General features: G+C 42.3%; 1 protein-coding gene across 2 annotated transcripts; it reads right to left on the bottom strand.

Moving 5' to 3' along the window:
- Positions 1 to 9: 9 nt before the first annotated feature.
- On the bottom strand, positions 10 to 27890 carry PKN3 (protein kinase N3). 2 transcript variants are annotated; one of them, XM_070758590.1, is made up of 22 exons: positions 27365 to 27890; positions 23698 to 23947; positions 22129 to 22280; positions 20106 to 20214; positions 18723 to 18877; positions 17602 to 17788; positions 13297 to 13488; positions 12883 to 12992; positions 12125 to 12268; positions 11915 to 11990; positions 11433 to 11622; positions 10828 to 10942; positions 10527 to 10585; positions 9446 to 9512; positions 8927 to 9018; positions 7544 to 7720; positions 5541 to 5603; positions 5312 to 5388; positions 4774 to 4916; positions 3571 to 3678; positions 3395 to 3475; positions 10 to 2166 (listed from the first exon to the last, which is right to left on the bottom strand). In XM_070758590.1, the coding sequence occupies exons 1-22, from the start codon at positions 27680 to 27682 to the stop codon at positions 1954 to 1956; spliced, it is 3078 nt and encodes a 1025-aa protein (XP_070614691.1). In that variant the 5' UTR covers positions 27683 to 27890; the 3' UTR covers positions 10 to 1953. The 2 variants fall into 2 exon arrangements, with proteins under 2 accessions (XP_070614691.1, XP_070614690.1); XM_070758589.1 differs by having other exon boundaries at positions 2087 to 2166; positions 3387 to 3475; positions 27365 to 27745.
- Between the last annotated feature and the right edge of the window lie 110 nt (positions 27891 to 28000).

The following is a 28000-nucleotide window of genomic DNA, read 5'->3' as shown; positions in this document are numbered from 1 at the left end:
CGGATTCACTTAACAATTGCACAATTCATTTAATGACTTAACGATTCGCTTAGCGACAGTGCCAAAAAGCCTCCTCAAATCGGATGCGACCGAGTTCACCGCCACGCGGCTTCGCTACAAGAATCCCGTCCTGAATTGCGGCGATGAGTAGAAGCCTATTACGGAGATGGTTTCTGTGGTACCCAACTCACATGGGTCTCTTCAGCATCACCACACACTCCTGGGTATCTTGTACTATGGTGCCTATCATCCCCGGCTGGACTGGAGACGCCAGGTAACCCAGGACATGGATTTGCAGCTGGGTGGGGGTGGAATAGCATTTCCTGCTCAACTGTCGTAGAAAACGTGCTTTTCTTTCTTATTGAAATGAGTTTAATGTTAAATTAATTCCATCACCGTGAACGGCCGAAAGGCGAGACGCTCTTTGCATCCCTTGTTCCCTCTCTTCCCTCCATGGAGTTTGCACCCCACGGAGGAAGGGAGGGGGGAAAAAACCCATACAATTCGCACAAATTCACTCGACTGCCCCCAAAAGTGTCATCTCTGGAGGCGAAGCAGACAGGGAAACCGAGGCAGCGGACGCCTGACAGAGGGACCGGCTTGAAAGAGAGCCATTGTCCGGGAACGAGGCAAAAGGCTCCCTTTGTTTCCAAAGCCACGAGCTGAAGAACAGACTCGCTTTGTTCTTGACCAACACTGGACATCTCTCGCAGTCGTCCGCGGGAGAATAAGTGTTCAAATTCCACACTGATCAGAACCTGCATTCTGCCCGCTGATCGTTCCACCTCCCACCTAGCTGGAGGTCCGATATGGCCAGATGTTTTCAGCTGTGGGACCCAATGGGATGGGGGGGAGGGAGATTTCCCCCCCTCCAGGGCTGGGGGGAGGGGAGTTCTAGGCGATCCAAGTGGGTCAAATACTTCCTCCTTTAAATCAGGGGTCTCCAACCTTGGCCATTTTTAAGACTTGTGGACAAGGAATTTTGGGAGTTGAAGTCCAACAAGTCTTTAAAAATATCCAAGGTTGGAGACCCCTGAACCTGGACACCTTCAAAACGGGTGGATTCCAACCCCCAGAGTTTCCCAAATCAGCCTGGGAGAATCCTGAGAGTTGAGGTGCACCATCGTCAAAGTTGCCAAGCTCGAGAAAAACCTAAATAGTGCAAACCACATCCTACATCTCCAAAGGAAAATATTTTTTGGAGAGCCAGGTTCCTTCATATCTGGTTCGAAATTGACACATTTCGTTGTAAAATGCAGACAACCCCCCCCCCAATCCGGAGTGTTGGGTTCCAGTCGTACGCATCGAACAAAGGGTATTAGGTTTTCTGGTATTTGGAAACACTAGAAAGCATCTTTGGAGGTTGGAGAGAAGTCGAGGTTCCCAAACACACAACTGTGGTCCTCATCCTGCTTTTTGGATGCTCCATCTTGTCTTTCTTGGAGGAAACCAACCGAAACGCTCCTTGAATGTCGAGTTGGTTGGTTAGTCTACTGGATGCTACAAGCAAAACTTTTGGGGGCACTTGATGGATTTTTCAGATTTTCCAAACTCCAAACGGCAGGAGTGACTTTTACATGCACAACTTTTAAGAAGGCTGTGAATAAAATCCTCTTCAAGGCTCACAACTATCCAGGGTGAAACCTCTCTCTCTATAAATTGTTGGGCCCGTCCAACAATTCAGAATTAGTGGGGAACGGATGGAAGATGGCCAGTTCTTAGAAATCGGGGGTCCCCAAACTTGGTCCACCAGTCTTAAAAGTTGCCATGTTTGGAGTATACGGTCCCTAGAGGATTAAATAATTTTGCCTGGAAAAAGGTTAAAAAAAAAAATGCTTGGAAATGTTGGTTTCTCCAAACGGTCATTTGTTAAAGCTTGTCTTGAGCAGCAACGGAGGTGGCCGGGGCGGGGATGATGGATCTTGAGCAGCAGTGCCAGGGTCAGGCCCAAACTCAGCCATCCAGGAGGTGCCGGGAAAGGAAGTCGAAATCCTTAAACCGGGCTTGTTCCTCGGCCGAGAGGGCGGGGGTGTTGTCGGGAGGGGTCAGCACTGGCCTTTGAGAGGTGAACTCCTTCTCAAAGTTGTTGACATCTGTGGCACTTTTGAGGACGGGCACCAAAGGGGGCTTGAGCTTCCGGGCGAAGAGAGCCGTCCAATTCATCTCCTGGGGGGGGGAGGCAGAGGGAAGAAGGGAGAGAGAGGAACAGAAGTCAACAAGGGCCCTCTGTCCAGCTGGTGCAGGAGCTGGGGGTCAATCAACGGTTTGCCACACCCTGATGTTTACAGGGACTGGGAGGGGGGATTTTCAGGAGGGAGCAGATACAGCAGCAAAGCCTCCTTTCTAGGGTTCAAGGACATCCTGTGCCCACCCGCCTGGGCGGAAGTGGAAGGAGGGCTGGCCACGCTGGAACAATCTAAGGGGCAACGTGAGAGGTTTGTGGGTGGGGGGACGAGGGAGGTGAGCTTTCAACTGGGTGGGAAACCCAGGTCCAGACTTCCCACTGTAGGTACCAGGAGGGCTCCGGCAATCAATTGGAACTTTGACTCCGATTCTGATTTAGTTTGGATGCTATCTGGACCCTTGACACCCACTCAACTTGTGCAATTCTGGGAGTCACAATCATAATACCATCTGGCAGCACAAAATTAGTCCTCGACTTACAAATCGTTCGAAGTTAAACCAACACTGAAAAATTGACTTATGTTCACCCGTCCTTACACTTACACGAGGCAGGTGGATTCCTCTCGGTTCAGACCGGTTTGCCTGAACCAATAGCTAGCTGCTGGTGATGTTACGATGATGTCACAGAACCAATTCTCTTGGTGCTGGTCCATGGACACCACCATCTCTCTCTCTCTCTCTCTTTTTTTTTTTTGAATTAATTTTTTTAGGGGGAGAATGTCTGGTGGAGCCTAAGGGAAGAGCCTTCTCTGTGGTGGCCCCGGCTCTCTGGAACAAACTCCCTCCGGGGATATGTACTGCCCCCTCCCTCCTGGTAAAACTCGGAAGACCTCCCTCTGCTGGTGGGCATGGGGGCCATGAGCAACACAATTGTCCCCGGCCTTTATGAATGATTGAATTGGATGATTGCATAAGGGGGTTTAGATTTTTTCTTAATTTTGTATATGTCCCTTTAATTAGCTTTCTCATATACTATATGGTTTGCATTTATAATGTTGTACGCTGCCCTGAGTCACTTCGAGAAGGGCGGCACAGAAATATAATTGAATGAATGAATGAATGAATGAATGAATTTCTTCAGCTCACCACCTGTGACTCCTTTTGGGGCTCAGCTTAAGTGTGGATTCAAGAGATTGGAAACGCAAGAAAAGGGAATTTTGTGAGAAGGCAGAGAAAGAGAGAGAGAGAGAGAGAGAATGAACCTTCGTACTATGAAAAACGGGTGGCTCTTAATCTCCTCGGCGTCTTTCTCTCCTGCTCCGAGACGTCGCTCAGGACACTTTTGAAGAAGCTGGGGAGAAAAATGGAAAAAAAACCCCAGGGAACTGGGTTCCAGTCCAGCCCCAAACTTTGCTACAGGGCCCCACCACGAATCCACAACGCTACCTTGCGCATAAGCGAAGTGCTGAGCTCTGAGAGGAATCGTGGGAATCGGACGTCTTCGCTGATGATGCTGTCAAACATCTCCTCTTCGTTGTCCCCGGGGAACGGAGACTTTGGAAGGAAAGAATTTGGAGCTGTTTTAATCCTGCGGTGTCTCACCTACCTTTTCCCCCCCAGGGCAGTTCAAAACAGCCTCCTGGCCACACAACAAACCTATGAGGTAGGCTGGCCGAAAGTCACCAGCTTTTGTCTAAGAGGAATTCAACAAAGTGGTGACATGTTAGGAAACATTTTGGCTAGTTGGGCAGGTGGCAGGTGCCATCTGCAAAACATTTTATATTGGTTTTCTTTATAAGAAGTTGGCACCGTTAATTTATAATTTGTGCTCCAAATTTTTCCCCATTCATTTAATTTAATCGAATACTCAAAATTTTGAGCCAGTGCAATCACTGTCCCTTTAACTTCCCCATCAAGTGTGTCCTATTCTAAAAGGAAGTTGTAGATTTTTTATATTTTCTTTCCTTCTTCTGGGCCTAATAAAAGCTTATCAAGGGTACTGTTCTTTTGAAAGCCGAATTTGTTTTTATGTTCTTTGTATATTGATTTAATTTTTTAGACAGTGTAGCCCATCTAGGTTTATCCCTTTTTTTAGGAGGTTTTGCAGGGTTATTAATTTGCTGTTTTCATCTTAATATTTATCTTCGGAGTCTTCGGAGCTGGGCGCATACAAATATAATAAACTAAACAATGTCGCTTGGCAGGACCCAGGGGAAGAGCCTTCTCTGTGGCAGCCCCGGCCCTCTGGAACCAACTCCCCCCAGAGATTAAAATTGCCCCCACTCTCCTTGCCTTTCGTAAGCTACTTAAAACCCACCTCTGCCACCAGGCATGGGGGAATTGAGATACCCTTTCCCCCCTAGGCCTTTACAATTTTATGCATGGTATGTCTGTATGTATGTTTGCTTTTTATTATAATGGGTTTTTAATTGTTTTTAGTATTGGATTATTATATGCTGTTTTATTATTGCTGTTAGCCGCCCCAGTCTCCGGAGAAGGGCGGCATACAAATCCAATCAATCAATCAATCAATCAATCAATCAATAATAATAATAATAATTATTATTATTATTATTATTTGCATGTGATAATTTTGTCTGCTCTGCTGCCCTTGATGCTTAAGAAGACCGAGTGAGGTTATCCGCTCACCTCTCCCACGAGCATCTCAAAAATCAGCACACCGAGACCCCACCAGTCCACTGCCCGGGTGTAGGATGGGTCCGTCAAAATTTCCGGAGCCAGGAATTCTGGGGTGCCACAGAAAGTGCTGGTCCGGTCTCCAAAACCGACACCTGGGAAGTGGGACAAGCGAGAGTTGGACAAACCTTAAATATGTTAAAGGGTTAAATAAGGTTCAGGAGGGAAGTGTTTTTAATAGGAAAATGAACCCAAGAACAAGGGGACACAATCTGAGGTTAGTTGTGGGGAAAGATCAAAAGCAACATGAGAAAATATTATTTGACTGAAACAAACTTCCAGCAGACGTGGTTGGTCAATCCACAGTGACTGAATTGAAACCTGCCTGGGATCAACATAGATCCATCCTAAGATAAAATACAGGAAATAGTATAAGGGCAGACGAGATGGACCACGAGGTCTTTTTCTGCCGTCAGTCTTCTATGTTTCTATGTCCCTGGATTGCAAATATTCACCACTATCCCCCCCTCCCCTCTTGCCTTCCTCTCACCTTCTTTGCAAAGTCCGAAGTCCCCGATCTTCACAAACCCTTCAGCGTCTAGAAGCAAGTTGTCCATTTTCAGGTCTCTGCGGAAGGAACGGTGGGGAAAACGGAGATGGGAGGCGAAAGGGAAGCCGGTTATTAAGGAGACGGAGAGCCAGTTTGGGGAAATGACGGAGGGGGTGCTGGTCTAGAACCTAGGGGGCTGAGTTCCAATCTTGCGTTTCTGGTGTCTTACCTGTAAATGATGGTCTTCTCATGTAAGAACTGGAAACCTAAGACAACGCAGGCGGAGCAGAACCTTGGAAAGGAAAGGGTTGGACAGGGAAGAGGGTCAAACACACACCATAATTAAGGGCACACAATTAGAATAAAATAGAAGAATAGAATAGAAATTAGGGATAAAAAATAGAATAAGAACATAAAAGCCCTGGTGAATCGTGCCCAAGCCCATAGAGGCCATCATTCTGTGTCCCACAGTGGCCCCCCAATAGTCCATGGGGACCTTGAGCAGAAAGAGAAGGCAAGACCCTCCCTTTCCCTTGACCCCCAACAAATGGGACCCAAGGGAACCCTGCCTGCCTCAACCAACATACAGGCGGCACTTGGACATCGTTTCAATCACCACCAATACACTTGGCTTCCATGAATCTGTCTAATCCTGCCTTGAAGCTCTCCAGGCTGACAGCTGTCACGAGAATGGAATGGAACAGAATGGAATAGAATATAGAATAGAAAATAGAGTAGAATAAAATAGAATATGGAATAAAATAGGAAATGGAATGGAACATAATGGAATGGAATGGAATGCAGAATAGAAAATAAAATAGAATAGAAGATAGAATAGAAGATAAAATAATAAAAAATAGAATAGAAAATAGAATAGAATCAAAAATAGAACAGAATATTGAATGGAATATAAAGAAAGGAATGGAATAGAATACAGAATATAAAATAGAATAGAAAGGATGGAATACAATAGAATATAGAATACAATAGAATTTTAGAATAGAATAGAATTCTTTATTGGCCCAGTGTGGTTGGAGACGCAAGGAATTTGTCTTGGTGCAGATGCTCTCAGTGTTCATAAAAGAAAAGATACATTTGTCGAGAATCATAAGGTACAAACACTTAATGATTGTCATAGGGTACAAATAAGTAATCAGGAATCCATCAATATTAATATAAATCTTAAGGATACAAGCAACAAGTGACAGTCATATAGTCGTAAGTGGGAGGAGATGGATGTTAGGAGCCTTGAGAAGATTAATAATACTGCAAACTTAGTAAATAGTTTGACAGTGTTGAGGGAATTATTTGTTTAGCAGAGTGATGGCGTTCGGGGAAAAACTGTCCTTGTGTCTAGTTGTCTTGGTGTGTGGTGCTCTATAGAGTCATTTTGCGGCTAGGAGTTAAAACAACTTATGTCCACGGTCAGTAAAAATTTTCACAGCCCTCTTTTTGACTCATCCAGGTCCTCAATGGAAAGCAGGCAGGTTGCTAAGAATTGGGCACCTAGACAATGTCTGAAGTTAACAACAGAGCCGGCCTAGGTTCTCCTGCTTGAACGGGTGGGGTAGGGGCGTTGAACTAGATGACTATGCTTGGCTGCATAGCTAGAGGTATCACAAGCAGGAAGAGGGAGATTATGATCCTGCTGTATAGAGCGCTGGTGAGACCCCACTTGGAATAATACTGTGTCCAGTTCTGGAGACCTCGCCTACAAAAAGAGAGGGATGAAACTGAACGGGTCCAAAGACGGGCTACAAAAATGGTGGAAGGTCTTAAGCATAAAACGTATCAGGAAAGACTGAACGAACTCAATCCATATAGTCTGGAGGACAGAAGGAAAAGGGGGGATAGGATCGAGACATTTAAAGATGTCAAAGGGTTAAATAAGGTCCAGGAGGGAAGTGTTTTTAATAGGAAAGTGAACACAAGAACAAGGGGACACCATCTGGAGTTAGTTGGGGGAAAGATCAAAAGCAACATGAGAAAATATTATTTGACTGAAAGAGTAGTAGATGCTTGGAACAAACTTCCAGCAGACGTGGTTGGTAAATCCACAGTGACTGAATGTAAACCTGCCTGGGATAAACATAGATCCATCCTAAGATAAAATACAGGAAATAGTATAAGGGCAGACTAGATGGACCAGGTCTTTTTCTGCCGTCAGACTTCTATGTTTCTATGACCTCTACAATTCTGCTACGCTCCGTTCTGTGTTTTTCATGGACTCACCGAGCGGTCTCTTCAGAGAAATTGTGGAAGCCGATGTGCGTCATGAGGTCCCCACCAGGAGCATAATCCATCAGAAAACATACATGACTCGAAGTCTGGAAACAGGCAAACAGGTGGACCAGGAAGGGATGCCCAGAAGCGTTGATGACCTCAAAAATACGTTTCTCACAATACAAGCTGCCAGAGAGGAAAACGTTGAGGAAACATCAAAATACATTCTTTGTTCCTGGAAGTATGTTTTCCCCTTTCATTTCCCCTTCTTTCACTTTCATGAGGACTAGCCCCTTTCCTAAAAAAAATGCCTTTTATTATTATTTTTTAATGATTTGTTATTTGGTTTGGGGGTTTGTTTGTTTGTTTGTTTGCATTATTCTGTATTTTTAACTTTGCATGCAGCTCAGAGTCCAATGAATATAAATTCACCAAATAAACAACAATCATACACTCCTTTTCAGGAAAGGAAATATAACAACGTTCACTATCAGCTCCATCCCGAAAAAGAATTACATTTATAATGAACGTTTTGAGGTTTTTTTTTAAAAATTACTTTTTATTTATTTTCAAATTTTATGTTACAAACAACAATAAAACATGACAAAGTGTCATAACAATAATTACACAGTTACATAGTAAATTGTTTTTGATTCATTTTTTAAAGTTTTTTACGTAGTTGGCAATGTCACTCAGGCCCTCATCACCTCTCGTCTTGATTGTTGCAATGCGCTCTACATGGGGCTACCCCTGAAAAGTGTTCGGAGTCTGCAAAATAGTCCAGAATGCAGAAACACTTCCCTCCTGGACCTTATTTAAGCCTTTCACATATTTAAATGTTTCCATCATGTCCCCCCTTTTCCTTCTGTCCTCCAGACTCTACAGATGGAGTCCATGAAGTCTTTCCTGATACGTTTTATGCTTAAGACCTTCCGACATTCTTGTAGCCCGTCTTTGGACCCGTTCAATTTTGTCAATATCTTTTTGTAGGTGAGGTCTCCAGAACTGGACACAGTATTATTCCCAATGGAGTCTCACCAGCGCTCTACACAGCGGGGTCACAACCTCCCTCTTCCTGCTTGTGATACCTCCAGCTATGCAGCCAAGCATTCTACTATGTATATTTTATTTTATGTACGCTGAGAGCATATGAACCAAGACAAATTCCTCGTGTGTCCAATCACACTTGGCCAATAAAAAATTCTATTCTATTCTATTCTATTCTACTCGCTTTCTCTACTGCCTGACCGCCCTGTTCACCCATTTTGAGTCAAATTAAATTAAATTAATTAAAGTAAAGTAAAGCAAAATTAAATTATTAAATCAAATCACTCTGGGCTCCCTCCTGCAGGAAAAACCAAATGCCATCCTTACAAGTCAAACAACATTCACCTGTCCAGGTCATCTCGGCTAATGATCTCCTGCTTCCTCAGAGCTTTGATGGCAAAGAGCTTCTGGTTCGCTTTGTGACGGGCGAGCAAGACCTAGAAGGAGCCATCCAATTCTCTTGTGAACAGGCCAAAATGAAGCCTAGTTCCCCCCTGTAGTTTAGCACCTGCCCCCCAAACGCTGAAACAACCAAAGCGTTTTATAATGAAGAAATACTTCACATCAATTCTTGGCCTGCTCGCTAGTCCTGGACTTACAACCTTTCATTTAGCGACAGTTCAAAGTTACAACAGTTACCTCCCCCCGCCGCAAACAAAAAAGCAACTAGCAACCACTTATATGACTATCACAACATCCCCACGTGATCTAACTTCAGACGCCAGGCAAGGGACTCATCAATTGGTCCTCACACTTATGACCGTTCGAACCTGCCCCGTGGTCACGTGATCAAAATTTGGGCGGGTGATTACGATGGTTGCAGCATCCCAGGGTCACGTGATCTCTACTCTAGGTTTACTCTACCTTTCCAAAATGGCCCCTACCAAGCACGGCCACGCAACAGAAGTCTTCAAGCTGCAGAAGGGTCCTCCTGGAAAGGAATATGTTATATGTTATTATTATATGCTATATTATACTAATTATATATTACATTATATTATAGATTATTATATTATATATTATAACCTCCTTTAAAGCTTATATATTACATTATATTATATATTATAGCCTCCTTTCAAACTTTAAAATTAATAAAAAAGAATCAAACAAATTTATAATGTATTGTAAATAATAATACACTGCTCAAAAAAATAAAGGGAACACTCAAAGAACAACTCCTAGATCTGAATGAATGAAATATTCTCATTGAATACTTTGTTCTGTACAAGGTTGAATGTGCTGATAACAAAATGAAATTTTTATTTATTTGATTGATTGATTGATTTTGTCCAATACACAATGAGGGTTTTAGTGGGTATACACATAGTAAAATACATAATGAAGGTTGTAGAGGATATACTGACAGTAAAATATATCTAAGAAAGAACAGAAGAGAAGATATAGGAATAAAACAAATCAATAAAAGAATAGAAGAAGAGATATGCTCCCTAAATGGACAGTTTGATTTCACAGAAGTTTGATTTACTTGGAGTTATATTCTGTTGTTTAAGTGTTCCCTTTATTTTTTTGAGCAGTATATAATGTAATGTAATATAATTCTAGTATAGTATAGTACAGTACAGTATAGTATGTATGCCATAGCATACAATACACCATACATAGAGTCCACTGGAGTTGGGTGGCATACAAATCTTGTTAAAAATTAAACATAACACCATACCATATCATAAATTTATTTCATTCCTTTTCATTAATTTTATTGTTTTAAATGAGGTTTTATATTCTGTAGGCTGCCTTGAGTTGCCATGTGCAAATAATTGGCAATATAAATTAAAAGAAGGCAGCAGGGAGGGAGGAAGGAAGGCGAAGGAAGGAAGGAAGGAAGGAAGGAAGGAAGGAAGGAAGGAAGGAAGGAAGGAAGGAAGGAAGGAAGGAAGGAAGGAAGGACAGACCTGGTTAACATCACTCCTGTTTTGGTTTGTACCTGGTGCTGGTTTGTCGCAAGTTGCCTGTTTTTTCCTGGAGGAGGCAAATCTTCTGGTCCTAAAGAGAGAACGCAGGGAAGGACTGGAGACCACTGGGCAATCAACCAACTTTGGGCCAGTCACCAAAAGATGGGTCACCCGTAGTTGCGTGCACAGCTCCACTTTCGTTACTGGTACGCACTGTAGCGCATACCAGCTAGCAACCCATGACTGCTTTACGTCCTCGGAATCTACAACTTCCCCAACAGAAACAAAAATTCACCAGGGCCCAAAGGACCAACCGAACGGAGCCAAACTTACCCCCAGATCTGTTGGAGACGCGACCGTTTCCTTCTGGGAGAGAGGCAGAAAGAGGCGGGGGGGCTTGGGGGGCGGCTGCTGATTCCCCCCAGTCGGCTTCACTGGAAGAGAAGTGCTGAATTTGGAAGAGATATTTTGATTTTTTAAAAAAATTGGAATATAAATATTTTATATACAAATATATAATAGATACAAGTATAAACACACAACTTTAAATAAATAAATAAATAAATAAATAAATAAATAAATAATAATTTATTAGATTTGTATGCCGCCCCTCTCCGAAGACCTTGCTCTCTCTTTACTTGATTGTTTTAACTTACACCTTTCTAAATTGTTTGCAGATTGTCATATTGTTAGCATATATATATCTTTTCATTTTAACTCCATTTTTTTCTAGTAATATGTTATTAAAGAATAGAAGAGAAGAGGGCTTTGCCTTCTCTTTCTGCTCAAGATCCCCAGGGACATCTGGGGGCCCACTGTGTGACACAGAACACTGGACTCGATGGGCTTTGGCCCCATTCAGCAGGGCTCTTCTTGGGTTCTTAGGTTCTACCCACCAACCAACGGATCGAACAAACTAGATTCCGACATTGGCTTACCTGGAGGCCAAGGGACCCAGGCTCTCCTCGGCAACAGCTGCTGCAGAAGCAACATCTGGATGCAGCAGAGGCCCTCGGAAAGGGGGGCTCGAAGCATTCAAGGAACTGCAAGGGGGCAGAAGGCTCATCATCAAGCGTCCCCAGGTGGCAATGTTGACGTTCATCTGAGAAGCTCGGAGGAACTCTTTCCCTGCAGGGGAGGACAACAAAGCCAGCGAAGCTCAACCAGTGCTCTGGGTGGGCCTTCTTATATACATTTATTTTTTACTTTCCAGAGAAATATAGAAACCTAGAAGATTGACAGCAGAAAAAGAACTTTTGCCTTTGGACACGTCCACCATAAGTGGTAGTAGGTTCCTATGCCTCCTTTACATTAACGGCATTTTGGTGAAAGGTTCGGAAACGTTTCCGCCAGGCGTCTTGATTCTGGATGTCCAGCATTTCTCCGCAAAACTCAACTCGAAAGAACCCCTCTCCCCTACCTTTCTGTTTGGGGAAAATGCGCTTCTGCCGTTGCAGCTTGGTGTGGGTCTCTACGACCGGCTGGCTGAACATCACCTACGGAGGAAGGAAGAAGGCGGCTTGTGAATTAGGGAGCGCCAAGACTTGTGGACTTCGATTTCAACGTTGCCAAGCAAGGCGGCTGTTAAAGGAAGCGGGCATCACTATTTTGCAAACGATTCCAGCCTCACCTCCAGGAAGAGCCTCCCCCGGGGCTCGAGGGAAGCCGCCATGGGGTGCCGGGCGTTGTCCAGGAAGGCGTCCAGGCGCAGAAAGGCCACCCCGCAGAGCTGGCGCCAGTCGTGCCAATAGACCAGGATCTCCAGCTCTCGAGACTGCGGGGCAAAGGGAAGAAGGGTCAGGGGAAGAAGGAGCCCTTCCGCTGACGTGGATCTGCTCCTTGTGGCAACAGTGGCAGGGGATTAGTGGTTTGGGGGTTGTCCTGTTCTATTCTATTCTATCTTCTCTTGTATTCTTTTGTATTCTATTCTCTCTCCTCTTCCCTTGTATTCTCTTCTCTTTTATACTATTCTATTTCTATTCTATTCTCTATTCTATTATCTATTCTCTTGTATTCTCTCTTCTCTTCTCTTATATTCTATTCTATTCTATTGTCTCTTCTCTTCTCTTCCCTTCTATTCTATTATCTTATATTCTATTCTCTCTTCTCTTCTCTTGCATTCCATTCTCCTCTTCTCTATTGTATTCTCTTGTATTCTCTTCTCTTGTATTCTATTCTCTCGTCTCTTCCCTTCTATTCTCTTATGTTCTCTTCTCTCCTCTTGCATTCTATTCTATTATCTCTTCTCTTGTATTCTTTCATTCTCATTCTTACTCTTACTCTGTCACCGACTGCTGTGTCTCTATGCTGTGTATTTCTTTTAAAGCCGATTTGTACTTTCCTCCTTTTACAAGCGAAGGTTTTGAGGTGGCTGAAGTGCAGACTTACCCTCTCCAGCTCAACCGTGAAACTCTGGTTCCAGGCTTGCCGGCTAACTGGCCCCCAGTTGGTCTGACCCACAACCTTGTTGTCGACCTTGAGAATTGCAAGGACTTCTTCTGCCGAAGGAAGAAAGAAGAACCAGAGGTGACATCAAACCTTTGGGGCATTTGTTGGGGGTCAAGGGAAAGGGAGGGTCTTGCCTTCTCCTTCTGCCCCAAATCCCCATGGACAATTGGTGGGCCACTGTGGGACACAGAATGCTGGACTTGAGGGGCTTTGGCCCGATTCAGCAGGGCTCTTCTTAGGTTCTTATAGGATATCTCTTTATTACCCACATCACTGATCACTCTTATTTGGATAATAAACCTGATTCGGGTCTATCCACTGTGGTCCCTTTCAATGAGGACCTTGGACACTCACTGCTGAGTTCCTTCTCCGGGCAAAGGAGTTTGCCTGGAGACCTGCTGGGGATGTTGACCGCAACCCGCGTCCGACTCAAAAGCTTGAGGTCTCCATGGCTGGTGGGAAGAGGCAAGGAAGTGACCACACGGGAACGGCCCAAGACCTTCTCCAAGAGATCCTCGCAGCCTAACAGACGTACTTGAAGGCTACCTGTAAGCCAAAGAGAAGAACCACCAGGTGTGTAGCCAAAGAGATACAAGTCAGGGAAGCTTCCTGAAGCCTCCAGCGTACGAAAAGTAGCACAACAGGAAAACCGGAAGCCTGTTTTTCCGAATTTTATTTAATTCACTTGTTTGTTTGTTTTGTCAAGTACATATTGGTGGTATACAAAATATAATAATATTTATATACATGATCAGGGTTTCCAGGGGAAAATCATTTTAAAATTCCCTGATATTTTCCTATAACTTGGGACCTAGTTAAGGCCGTGGTCGTAGAGGACGTCATACCAAATGGCTAAGCTGTGGAGAAATATCAGTAGCTAAGGAAGTTGCCACAGTTATGCTCATTTTTGCTTGACTCTGCCAAGCAGTGTGATCTGTGTTTGGTTTTTTTATGATTTTCCCCTGACTTTTAAACATTTTAATACAATTTGGGGGTTTTCCCTGATTTATTCCATTTTTTTCACGGATTCCCTGATATTTCCTGAACCGCCGATGTCCCTGATAATTCCCTGATTTCCAGGTTTGCTGGATACTCTGATGATACTAGTAAGAGAGAAACATTGGGACAGGGGACGGAAGGCACGCTGGTGCACTTATGCAGGCCCCTCACTGACCTCTTAGGAATCGGGAGAGGTCAACAGTAGAGAGTCTAAAGGTAAAGTTTTGGGGTTTTGGTGATGGCACTACAGAGTCTGAGAGTGAGTTGCAGGCATCAACTACTCGGTTACTAAAGTCGTATTTCCTGCAGTCGAGTTTAGAACGGTTTACTTTAAATTTGTATCTGTTGTGTGCTCGTGTGTTGTTGTGGTTGAAGCTGACGTAGTCATTCTCTGGTTTTTCTTCTGGTTTTCTCGCACTCTGGGACTGGAGGTTTAAGCTCTGAGATTTAACTTTCCAACTGCAGATATGCCATAGGGAGGAATCTTAAAATCTGTCGAAATGATTCCCTGGGGCATTAACTTATTTTAATTACTCCAAGACCCAAGAGTAATTTTTAACAAGTGTAGTAAAAATTACTGCTCAGGGGGATTGTAAGGAAAAATGTTCCAAATAGATTTGGTACTTGAATGAGAAAATTACTGGGATTATTCAAATCATTTAGTAGAATAATTCAGAATGGAAAATCCACATGAATTAGCCACTAGAGTTGAAAGAAATCGGATTTTCTTTCTTTGGTTCTTTGATTATTCTGCTTCGGTAACAATACTCAGAAAATCTCTACGGAGAGGGGCAGCATACAAATCTAATAAATAAATAAATAAAATAAATAAAATAGACATCTCTTCCTTTGGGGTACTTTGAGGTTTTTGTGGAAATTGGCAAACTTGTCTGCAGCTTTGTTGCCATTTGACTTAAGTGCTTACATATAAACACACACATACACAACCTCTGAGTTATTATACTAAACATAGTCAATCTGTTTAAAAATGGCAGGACGTTTTTCTTTATCATACAAGAACATTCCTTAATTTTGTAAAAAAAAAAAATGCTGTTAAATCTAAAATGGAAAAACTTTCATGTAATAAACCTGGCCAGGGTCACTGTAGGGGAAGAGTAGTGTAGAAATTTCATTAAAGGAAAGGAAAAAAAGGGGGAAAGGGGGAAGGAATATTAGAAGAGGAGGGGGGAAAGAAAGGGAAAGAGAAGGAAAGGTAAGAAGAGAGAAAGAGAAAGAAAGGGAAAAGTAAAAGTAAAGGGGAAAGGAAATAAATGGATGAAAAAGAAAGGAAAGGAAATTAAATAACAATAAAAGTATGGCATTTTTTGCTTCCAATAACCTATTTTCACAATCTTTATTACCTTTTCATTTGCATGCAGACAAGCTCGAAAAGAAAATCATATTTAATGGGTTTGATGTCGTGGATTTTAAATTAGTGCAAGTAAATTTGAAAAAAATTGCACTTGAATCTTTATAGCTTCTGGAAAGTCCGGATGTTATTATGTAGGGAATGTCTTTATTCCTTTTTTTAAATATCCAGAGTTTTGTAAGTCAAATGAGAGTCAAGACTTCATTGTGGCTGGGTTTTTATTTTTTTCCCATACACAAAACTCCGGATTGGCACTTCCTGTCATTCAAAGTGATTTCCTGCCTCCCGGCCTGGTAATTGCATCCTACGAATATCAAGGTTTGAATTCGCAGTATTGAACAGGGTGCACACAAATATTGAAATAAAATTAACAGAATAACCGAGTTGGAAGGGACCTTGGAGGTCTTCTAATCTAATTCAACCTACTTCAGCTTCAACCACAACCACACAAGAGCACACAACAGATTTAAACTTAATATTAAGCGCTCCAAACTTGACTGTAAAAAATATGACTTCAGTAACCGAGTTGTCGAAGCGTGGAACTCATTACTGGACTCCATAGTGTCATCACCAAACCCCCAACACTTTACCCTTAGATTTTCTACGGTTGACCTCTCCAGATTCCTAAGAGGTGAGTAAGGGGCGAGTACAAGTGCACTAGAGTGCCTTCCGTCCCCTGTCCTATTGCTCTCCTATATCTCCTATTCCTTTCTTCTATTCCTATATCTCTTCTTCTACTCTTTCATTGATATGTTCTATTACTATATCTTCTTTTCTATTCTTTCTTAGATATATTTTACTATGAGTATCTCCTCTATATTTTACTATGTGTATATACATATATACCCACTAAAACCCTCATTGTGTATTGGACAAAATAAATAAATAAAAATAAAATAAATAAAATAAAAAAACTCCTATCCTGACCCCTATTCTGGACAAAAGGTTGTCGAATCTCTTCTTAAAAGCCATTCCACTGATTAATTGTTCTCATGGTCAGTCGTTTCCTCCCACCCCACGGTCTCTTGTCCTGCCCTCAAAAGCTTTGGAGAATACTATATTTTTCGGAGCATAAGACGTACTTTCTTCCCCCGCCCCAAAAGAGGCTGAAAATTTGGGTACGCCTTATACACCGAATGTAGCCCCGCTCACTCGCCCCCATCCTTTGTCCTCTGCCTCCCAGCAATTTACCTCCTAGCAGCAAATGGCAAACAGCCTCTTCCAGTTCCAGCACAGCCCGATTAGCACAAACAGCTGATTGTCGGTTAGCTCCTTCCCCACCATCAGCTGTTTCGGGCTGCAGGGGGAAAAACAGTCTCTTAGCTGTTTTATTTAATTTCGATTTCTTCCATTGTTATGACAGTCTCAAAATGGGTGAGCAGTGTGGCCGGGCAGTAGGAAAAGCAAGTAGGATGCTTGGCTTCATAGCTAGAGGTATAACAAGCAGTAAGAGGGAGATTGTGATCCCCTTATATAGAGCGGTGGTGAGACCCCATTTGGAATACTGTGTCCAGTTCTGGAGACCTCGTCTACAAAAAGAGATGGATTACATTGAACGAGGACTTAAGCATCAAACTTATCAGGAAAGACTTAATGAACTCAATCTGTATTGTCTGGAGGACAGAAGGGAAAGGGAGGACATGATCGAAACATTTAAATATGTCAAAGGGTTAAATAAGGTCCAGGAGGGAAGTGTTTTTAATAGGAAAGTGAACCCAAGAACAAGGGGACACAATCTGAAGTTAGTTGGGGGAAAGATCAAAAGCAACGTGAGAAAATATGATTTGACTGAAAGAGTAGTAGATGCTTGGAACAAAGTTCCAGCAGACATGGTTGGTAAATCCACAGTCACTGAATGTAAACCTGCCTGGGATAAACATATATCCATCCTAAGGTAAAATACAGAAATAGTATAAGGGCAGACTAGATGGACCAGGAGGTCTTTTTCTGCCATCAATCTTCTATGTTTCTATGTTATGTATCAATATGTTGTAAGCCACCCTGAGTCTCAGGAGAAGGGCAGCCTAGAAATCAATCAATCAATCAATCAAACAAACAAACAAACAAACAAAGGCAGATTTTTTTTCCCTTTGTGCAAATCAGTGTTGTTGAAACTGAAAGCGAAACTGAAACCGTCCTTTTTGCTGCAAGGAGGCAAATTGCTGGGAGGCAGAGGTAGGGGCAGACTTTCTTTTTTTTCCTTGTTCTCCTCCCCAAACAAGGTAGGTGCATCTTATACTTATATAAATGTCGTATACTCTGAAAAATATGGCAAGTGGTTTAAAAGATACCCGTGAGAGCCGTGGGCCTGATGGAAGTCGGGAGCGACTCTTGGGCCCCGAGGGAGAAGGTGTCTCTTATCTCTTGCTTGATCAGCCCTCGTTTCGGGTCGTCTGGAGAAAGTTGGCTCAGAAGATGCTCGAGGGCAAGTCGAAAGAGATCGATCTTTTGGGAGGATTCCTGAAGACAGGCCTGAGCCTAGAGCACAGCGTAACAGAGAAAGAAATTTAATTTAATTTAATTGACTTCTATGCAGTTTACAACAATATAAAAATGCAATACAATAGTAAAAAAGTCAAATATCAAATGCTAAAAACGGTAAAACCCCATTATAAAACCTACAAAACAGAAACAGATATAGAATTTACCCTGGAGTGCATGCTCATAGGAATAAAAATGAACAAAATACCCCTCCAAAATACAATATTTAATTACCCATATAATTACGGCAGCACAGGTATCCTTTGCGCAATTCTGGAAAAATCCCGCCAGAAAATAACACCATAGAAAATATTTATAGATGTGCAGAAATGGGTAGGATGATCAAGGAGATTAAGGGAACTAGCAACTCAGAATATTATGAAATTTGGAAAAATTGGTGCAATTGGATGGGTAACAAAAGTAAAGACAATGTGAAAGGATGTATTAAAAGGAATATGGAAATGTAACATATTCAAGATATCGAGTTTAAGTCTGTATTAAATTATTAAAATGTTATTTTCTTTTAAAAATTTGGAAAAATCAATAAACATTATTTTACACCGAGAAAAAACCCCCCACTAAACAAAGTTTGATGGGTAGTCCTGGATTTATGACCACAACTGAGCCCCAAACCTCTCTTGCTAAGTGGGCTTTGCCCTGTTTCTTTGACCAGGTTGTTAAAGGGAATTTAAACATGCAAAATTCAGCACGGATAATTTGAGTGTGAGACCTAGCAGATTTTTTTTCTTCCATCCAGACGTTTCAGAGGTCTGCAAATCTAGCGACCGTCTTCGCTGGGGGATCCTGGGAATCCAACATATCCGGCGCAGGAAGCTCCTTTGAGTTGCAGGCTCCGCCCTCCACAGGGACTAGAAATATGCAGAGCCACCAACTCTGGCTGCAGAATCCGTAGGCACAAAGCTCCACTCACTTCTGCCAACATCTTCCGGTCTTGCACCCGCCGTCCACCGAGGATCTTCACCACGTTTTTGGCTCCCTCGGCCACAGCCGCTTCAATCCGCAGGCGATGCCTCAGTTCTCCGAAACGCAGCTCCAGAAGCAAGGCTGGGCCCCCGCCTGCTGCCCCTGCAGAGGTGGAAGGGCATTTATTTATTTATTTATTTATTTATTTATTTATTCATTTATTTATTTATTTATTTAGTCAAACAATTATAGGGTGGTAATTTAGGGTGGTAAGTTCTGTGTTAGCAAAAACTTCAGAAGAAAAGGATTTAGGGGTAGTGATTTCTGACAGTCTCAAAATGGGTGAACAGTGCAGTCAGGCGGTAGGGAAAGCAAGTAGGATGCTTGGCTGCATAGCTAGAGGTGTAACAAGCAGGAAGAGGGAGATTATGATCCCCTTATATAGAGCGCTGGTGAGACCAAATTTGGAATAACACTGTGTTCAGATCTGGAGACCTCACCTACAAAAAGATATTGACAAAATTGAACGGGTCCAAGATGGGCTACAAGAATGGTAGAAGGTCTTGAGCATAAAACTGACCAGGAAAGACTTCATGAACTCAATCTGTATAGTCTGGAGGACAGAAGGGAAAGGGGGGGGACACACGATCAAAACATTTAAATAAGGTCCAGGAGGGAAGTGTTTTTAATAGGAAAGTGAACACAAGAACAAGGGGACACAATCTGAAGTTAGTTGGGGGAAAGATCAAAAGCAACATGAGAAAATATTATTTTATTGAAAGAGTAGTAGATCCTTGGAACAAACTTCCAGCAGACGTGGTAGATCAATCCACAGTAACTGAATTAAAACATGCCTGGGATAAACATATATCCATTGTAAGATAAAATACAGAAAATAGTATAAGGGCAGACGAGATGGACCATGAGGTCTTTTTCTGCCGTCAGTCTTCTATGTTTCTAATTTGTACAAATAAAATATTAGATAAGTAATGATAAAAAGTAACAAAAGAAGACAATAGGACAGGGACGGTAGGCACAGTGGTGCACTTATGCACGCCCCTTACAGACCTCTTAGAAAGGGGGATATGTCAATTGTAGATAGTCTAAGGTTAAAAGGTTTTGGGGTTAGGAGTAGAAAGTCAGGTAGTGCATTCCAGGCGTTGGTGACTCTGTTGCCGAAGTCGTATTTTTTGCAGTCAAGTTTGGAGTGGTTGACATTGAGTTTAAATCAATTTCGTGCTCATGTGTTGTTGCGGTTGAAGGTGAAGTAGTCGTTAACAGGTAGGACATTTTGGTATATGATTTTATGAACTATAATTAAGTCAGGGTGCGTCTGTGTGTGTTCAGGAGGGGGGGGGGAGGTTGGGGCACCTGCTGCTCCAGGAGTTACCTGGAGCCCCCGTCGCCTGAGAGAGCTTCAACATCTCCATGCGGATCAGCTCAATTTTCGTCTTGCTGTCCTGAAACGTTTGCTGAGCAGCTGCCAAGAGTTTCCGCTCCTGGAGAAGGAAGAGAGAATCCCAGGTGAGGAACAGCAGGTGCACAAGGTGTGAAAAATGAGGATCCCACTTGAAGTTCCACTTAAACTGATGCACATCAGCCTATAAGTACAAATAATAAATTACTCCAGCTTAAACACAAGAATCTAGGCAACTAATGGTCAGCACCAAATTAGTGCTGTATAATTGGAATTTTACAAATTAAAAGAGTTGGAAGGGACCTTGGAGGTCTTCTAGTCCAACCCCCTTCTTGAGTAGGGAACTCTACACCATTTCAGACAAATGGTTGTCTAATGTCTTTTTTAAAAACCTCCAATATTGGAGCGTCCACGAAAGTTGGTCCACTGATTATTTATTAACAGTTAGGAAATTTCTCGTTAGTTCTTGGTTGCTTCTCTCTATGCTTTATTTGGGGTATTTTGGAGAATAGGTTTGACCCCCTCAAATATTGGAAGTCTCCAACAAAGTCTCCAACAAAATAATATTCAAATATATACGGCAAGGGAAAAAAGTGAGAATTCTTGTTGCGTATCTTACCAGGGAAATATATTAAAGAAAATGTATATTTGATTATTCATATGATAACTGCAGCTAGAATTGTATTTGCACAAAATTGGAAAACTGAAGAAATCCCTAAAGAAGAAAATGTGATCAAGAAAATATTAGAGTAGAGTAGAGTAGAATTCTGATTGGACCGACAAGGAATATTCCTTTGGTGCAGATGCTCTCAGTGTACATAAAAGAAAAGAGACATTTGTCAAGAATCAATTAGATTGTGTAGAAATAAGTAGATTAACACTAACAATTGAAAGAAAGGAAGAATCTGGTTATTATAATGTATGGTGGTTATTTGATCATTGTTTGGAGGTGAAAATAAAATAAAATAAAATAAATCTTTTACATTTAGATATTGGAAGACTGCTATCGTGTCTCCCCTGGTCCTTCTTTTCATTAAACTAGACATTTACCCAGTTCCTGCAACTGTTCTTCCTATGTTTTAGCCTCCAGCCCCCTCATCCTCTTTGTCGCTCTTCTCTGCCCTCTTTCCAGAATCTCTTTTTTTTAAAATAATATTTTTATTGGTTTCGCACATTGTATATAACATAAAACAAACATAAAACAGTGCACAGAATCTGAACGTGTTTTTTATCATGTGCCGCATCATACCGGATGCGGTATTTTAAGTGTGTTCTTACTACAAAGGCTTTACAAAGCGGTACTGCTAATACTTTACCTACAAAGCCCTTCATGGAATCAGACCAGAATATCTCCGAGACCGCCTTCTGCCGCACGAATCCCAGCCACCAGTTAGGTCCTTCTCCGGGTCGCGTCAACTAAACAATGTCGTTTGGCGGGACCCAGGGGAAGAGCCTTCTCTGTGGCGGCCCCGACCCTTTGGAACCAACTCCGCCCAGATATCAGAGTTGCCCCCACCCTCCTTGCCTTTCGGAAGCTCCTTAAAACCCACCTCTGTCGTCAGGCATGGGGGAACTGAGACTTTCCCTTCCCCCTAGGCTTATAAAAAGTTTATGCATGGTATGTCTGTATGTATGATTGGTTTCTTAAATTGGGGTTTTTAAATTAACTTAAATATTAGATTTGTTTATATTGTCTTTTTGCTGTTGTTAGCCACCCTGAGTCTGCGGAGAGGGACGGCATACAAATCTGATAAATAAATAAATAAATTGATAAACAAACAAACAAACAAATAAATATATAAACAAACAAATAAATAAATACAAATAAGCTGGTATTTCTCAATCGTTTTAAATGTATGCTCTTCACTTCTCAGAATTCGGGCAGGTGGAAGTCCATATAGCTTAAAGTTGTTGAGAAACACAGCCGTAAGGCGTCCTCTTAAGTGGAGAGGGGTGGACGTGGGCACTATGATGGACAAAGGGTCCCCCCACTCACCTTTGCCGTGCTGGAATAGGCCCGGAGCATCTTCTCGGCTCCCTGCTTCACTCTCAGCTCAATGTGGAGCTGTTTCTTCAAAGCTTCCAGCCTTTTTGAAGCGTGGCTGGGATCTTTGCCCCAAAGCTTGAAATCGGGTGAGCCCTTTGCATCTGGGAAGGAGACAAAAGCCACTCAGACAGGGGGGCAACTAAGCAGCCGTCCCTTGAGGGGATGGGAGACCACTCAGAAATTCTGAACTCAACTCCCAGAATTCCCCAGTCGGCAAGATTTAGGAGGCACGGACCTCAATTCCCAGAATTCAGTAATGGGCTTAGGTTTATGCCCTATTTATTGAATACTTAATAGTTTTTTTATTACCCTTTTTTCTCTAGTACCTTAGTATGATCCTTAATTACCTTTAAAATAGGAAACAATTAAATAGTATGTTTTTACCGATAAATACTTTAATCATTATCTAGAACTGAACTTTTATAGCAATGAAAGAAAGTTGAGCTACTGGCCTAATCTGTTAGCATACTGAACCTTGTGGGTTCAGTACAAGACCTTAAAATGTGACTGTGCTCCTCAACAAATCATGCCGTCTATCATTGGTCCTTTTTGTGGCTATTCAAATAATGTGACTTCGTCCACTGAAAAAGAGTCCAAGCACCTATTTGAACACTTACCTTCTGCAGAACTGTCAAAATTAACAATGGAAATGCAAAATAGGGATGAGTTGGATTTTTACAAAGCCTGGGAGAAATGATATCAATGGCTATCACACACAAAATATTTTAAAATATCGTTAAAAAAGAAGAAAACTAGGCAACAACCTCGTTCAACCTTAACACAAGAAGTGCACTGAAAACAAGCCATAGATTGAATTGTAAAAGACATTGATCGAGACATGTCAAAGACGTTTATTAAAACCCCTAACTCAAACTCCAAAATTCTGCACTATCCAGATAAAACATAATTACTACATCTACATGCTAAATTTACTTACGGTAATAACATTAATACAAATGATTAAAACTGAAGGGAAATTTACAGCTACCTAACAACCGAAACTAAAGGTCGTTCATGATTACGATGTCATCTATATAGTTGACAAAAATCTTTCTCCTTTTCTTTTATCTTGTTCTTACTTTTATCACTTCATTGCCTTTATTCTTAATATCTTTTTCATTCTTTTTTCACTTCAATTTATATTGTCATATTGTGTTTTATGTTTCTTTTAATGTAAATATTCAATAATTTTTTTAAAAGAAAATTTATCTTGGTCGCTAAGCTACTCCCACCCAGTCACATGATCTTTAAGCCATTCCCTACTCACAGGATTGTCAAGCCACTCCCATTTGGTCACATGGCTGGCAAGCCACTCCCACCCTGGTCACGTGACCATTAAGCCACACCCACAAAATGAGCCATGCCCACTGTGCGGCAGCCCATCACTGCCAGAATTCCCTAGCATGGATACTTTAAAAGGCAAGGACCACCATGCTCAATATTCCCCAGCCAGCATGCGCCAGATGTGTGGACTTCAATTCCCAGAATTCCCCGCCTGTGTGCACTTCCACATCCCACCTGATTGGCTACGTTCTCGCTCCCCGGTGACCATCCGTGCTTGGAGCGCTTGGAGTTGGCAATGCAACTGTTCCAACTTCTGGCTGGACAACTTCAGGGCCGAATCCACGTGGGCCAAATTCTTCTTGTCCTTGGTGGCCCTCCGCAGATTCTCAGCCCCTTCCTTGATTTTCAGCTCTTTCTGGATGGCCCGGCGGACGGACTCCTTCTCAGATTCCAGTTTCTGCTGGATCCCTGATGGATCTGGGACCTTCAGCCGGTTGCACAAACACAAGGGCAGGTAACAAAGGCAAACAAACCTTAATTCTTATAACTCATATAAACACAGCAACAAGATTAGCAATAGCACAATTATGGAAGAACAAACAGACCCCAACGGAAAATTTAATAATAGATAAAATATATAACTGTGTGGAAATGGACGAAATTGCTAATTCAATTAAGGGAAATAAAATCAACAAATCAAAAAGAACATGGCAAAAATGGCATGAATGGGTTCAAAAGAGAATATAGAAGTAATATAATAACAGGCAACAGTACTATTGAAATGAACGACAGATACCTTGTAAATATTTTTATTTATCATTCAGGAATTGTAATAAATATTAGACAACAAATGTATAAGAAATAATGAATATAGTAGGTTGAAAAATAATGTAACTCACTAACAAAGAAGGTTTGTGATCTGTAAAAACAGAACAAAATGTGATCTGAAATTTTTTCAATGTGAAAATATAATAAAGAAACTTAAAAAAAAGGGCAAAATTCAGAAAGAGAAATATCAAAACACAAATAAAACAACTTAAATCTTGAACTGAATTGCGGCGTGCTGTCTAGAGTCACTTTTCATGAGGCGGGGGACGGTTTAAATAGGGACAGGAACCAAAGCAAACCCAAAACCTAACAGCCAAAAACACGAATTGAAACCCAAATGTAAAATTTAAGAGGCAGAAACGTGACTCAAGAAACAAGCACAAAATGTCAAAAGCTGGAAACACAAATTAAAACACAAAGACGTATCTTAAAAGTGCAAAACTACCAATCAGAACAAAAACGCCAAACTTTTTAAGAAAAAAGATTAAACCTGAAAATTAATGAGAAGATTACATCCTTTGCCTTCTGAACTATGGCTAGAAACGTGAGCATCTTTGGAGAGGGGCAGCATATAAATTTTATTATTATTATTATTATTATTATTATTATTATTATTATTATTATTATTATTATTATATCGCCAGGCATGGGGGAACTGAGACACCTCCCCCAGGCTCTTATATTTTATGATTGGTATGTATGTGTTGTATGGTTTTTTAACTATTGGGGTTTTATATATATAGATACATACATACATACATACATACATACATATATTTATTTCTTTTAATATTAGATTTGTCTTACTACCATGGTCTTTTACTATTGTTGTGAGCCGCCCCGAGTCTTTGGAGAGGGGCGGCATACAAATCTAATAAATAATAATAATAATAATAATAGTAATTATTATTATTATTATTATCATCATCATCATCATCATCATCATCATCATCATTATTAATAATATCTTGAGCAATCCCCCTTTTGCAAACTTCCAAGAATCCAAGTCAATGGTGACTAGCTTAACATTTATGTCAGTGGGTCACTTCACTACTCTGCAAAAATGGTCATAAAAAGGGGCAACCCCCCCCCCCCCGCACATAATTGTCTTGTTCAGTAACAGAAATATTGGGCTCAATTGTGGCCATAAACTGAGGACTACAATGATCCCTCGTTTTTCGCGGGGGATGCGTTCCAAGACCACCCGTGAAAAACAAATTCCCATGAAGTAGAGGAAAGATATTTTTTTTAATGTATTTAAGGAGTATTTGGACTTTTAAAACCCACCCTTTGCATTAAACAGTCATTCTATAATGTTTCTCAGCTGGAACTACATGTGATATCCTACCAGTTTCTTTAATAGAGTACAGTCGTACTTGTAGAAGAATTTTATGCATTTTTAATGGATTTAAAATTTTCAATGGATTTAAGCCCCCTTTGAAAACCTGTGAAGTAGTGAATCTGCGAAAGATGAACCGTGAAGTAGCGAGGGAAGCAAATGAGTCCCACTGGGAATGGGCAGCATTAGAAGTCAAATAAATGAAATTCCATTAAAGGAAGGAAGAAGGGTTTGCATTTTGCATTTGCCGTAAGAGTCCCAGTGACTGATTAGGTCTTCTCCAGGTCCCGTCAACTAGACAATGCTGCTTGGCGGGGCCCAGGGGAAGAGCCTTCTCTGTGGGGGCCCCAGCCCTCTGGAATCAGCTCCCCCCACCCTCCTCGCCTTTCCCAAGAGTCTTAAGACTCACCCAACGAAATGAGATCTATGTTGTATGATTGAATTGGTGTGATTGTTTTTAAATATTATTATTACTATTATTATTATTTATTAGATTTGTATGCCACCCCTCTCCGAAGACTCGGGACTTTTAGATTGTAATTTTAAATTTAATTAGATTTGCTGTTGTATTGTATTGTTATATTATATTATAATTGTTATTATTTATTAGGTTTGTATGCCCAATTGTATGATTTTTATATTATATGCTGTGAGCCGCCCCAAGAAAGATGTCATTCAAATAAAATAAAATAAAATAAAATAAAATAAAATAAAATAAAATAAAATAAAATCTAATCAAATCAAACCAATGAATGAATGAATCGATCAATCAATCAATCTCAAGGGGGGAAAAGGCCGAAGGGGGGCATGTAGGCAGTGCAATATTCCACAGTAGAAACACTCCAGCCGGAAATCTGGGCAGCCTTCCAGTCTTTAAATGTTTGTTTTAACTCCTGGAAATTGGACAAACGGGGGGGGGGGGGGGGGGGGAGGCAGGAAAGTCTCACCCAGCCAGGAAGAAAGAGAGGAAACTCAGCTCGAGGTGAAGGCAGGGGGGCTGCCTGGGCGGGGGGCTATTGGGGGGGTCGCTTTCCAACAAGCAAGGGGCCACAATCTGAGGTTAGCTGGAGGAAAGATCAGAAGCAACGTAGGAAAATGTTATTTTGCTGAAAGAGTCGTAGATGCTTGGAACAAACTCCCAGCAGACGTGGTTGGTCAATCCACAGGGACTGAATTGAAACCTGCCTGGGATAAACATAGATCCATCCTAAGATAAAACACAGGCAATAGTACAAGGGCAGACTAGATGGATCAGGAGGTCTTTTTCTGCCGTCAATCTTCTAGGCTCCTATAAAGTCAAGGACTCACTTAACCCCTACGCGATTCCCAACTCCCTGCGTAGCATAACGCAACACACAACTACACGCATCCAAGCGACCCTCTCCGAAAGGGAGAGTCCACCCCGAGCGAGCCAAGACAGAAGTGGAAACTTTTGGACACTTGAAAGTTTTGGAAACTATATTTCCCTTTGGGGGTCTTTGCAAAGGAAAGGAAGGCAGATTAAAGACACGCCCCCACCCCGTGGAGACCCCAGACCCCCCCCCCCCCAGAAGAAGCCAATCCAGGGGAAGTGAGTGCCCCCCTCCCAGGCACACAAAACGCGCGGCGAGGCTCGGGATCCCCAAGCGGCGCCGGGCTTTGCAAGCGCGCACTCGGGCAGGACCCCCACCCCCGTCCTTCCCCGTTGCGCGGGCTCCCCGGCCGCTTTTGCAAAGGCGTCTCCTGCGCGCTCACCTGTTGGATCTGCCCCGCCGCCATCGCCCTCCCTGGAGTTCGTCCGACGCCGGCGGGGAAACTTTTTTCAAACTTGGCCCGGCCCCGCGGAGGGAAGCGCGCCGCGCATCTCGCGCCCTCTGCTGGCTCTGCGCCCCGGCCGGAGCTCTTGGAGGGGGGGGGGGCTCTGCGTCTTTGGCCTCTGGGTGGGGGCTGCCGCACAACGGCGCGGCCAGGTAGGCCCAGGGTCCTGGGAAGGGGCGAGGAGTCTGGCCGCAAACTCCGCACTCCGTTCCCGGGTCCAGGGCGGAGGAGGGGGCTTCTCCCTCGAGGTCTCATCCGCTTCTTCTCCCCTCCCCAAAATACTCCCCCCCTCCTAGGAGGGAAGATGCTGACCCAAAAAGGCTGCGCGGCTGATTTTGAGCCCCTCCCTCAAACCTTGTTTGATTTATAAAGATTTAAGCAAAAATGGGGATGGAAATAACACTGCTCAAAATAAATAAAAGGGAGCGCTTAAGAAACACAATACAACCCCAAGTCAAACTCCTGTGAAATCAAACCATCCCCTTAAGAAGCAACACTGATGAACAATCAATTTCACCTGCTGTCCTGCATTCAACTTTGATTCAGTGAGAATATTTCATTAACTCAGATCTA

The sequence above is a fragment of the Erythrolamprus reginae genome, chromosome 8 (genome assembly GCF_031021105.1).
Source record: "Erythrolamprus reginae isolate rEryReg1 chromosome 8, rEryReg1.hap1, whole genome shotgun sequence".
Taxonomy (NCBI): domain Eukaryota; kingdom Metazoa; phylum Chordata; class Lepidosauria; order Squamata; family Dipsadidae; genus Erythrolamprus; species Erythrolamprus reginae.
This window is presented reverse-complemented; position numbering and strand designations above follow the sequence as displayed.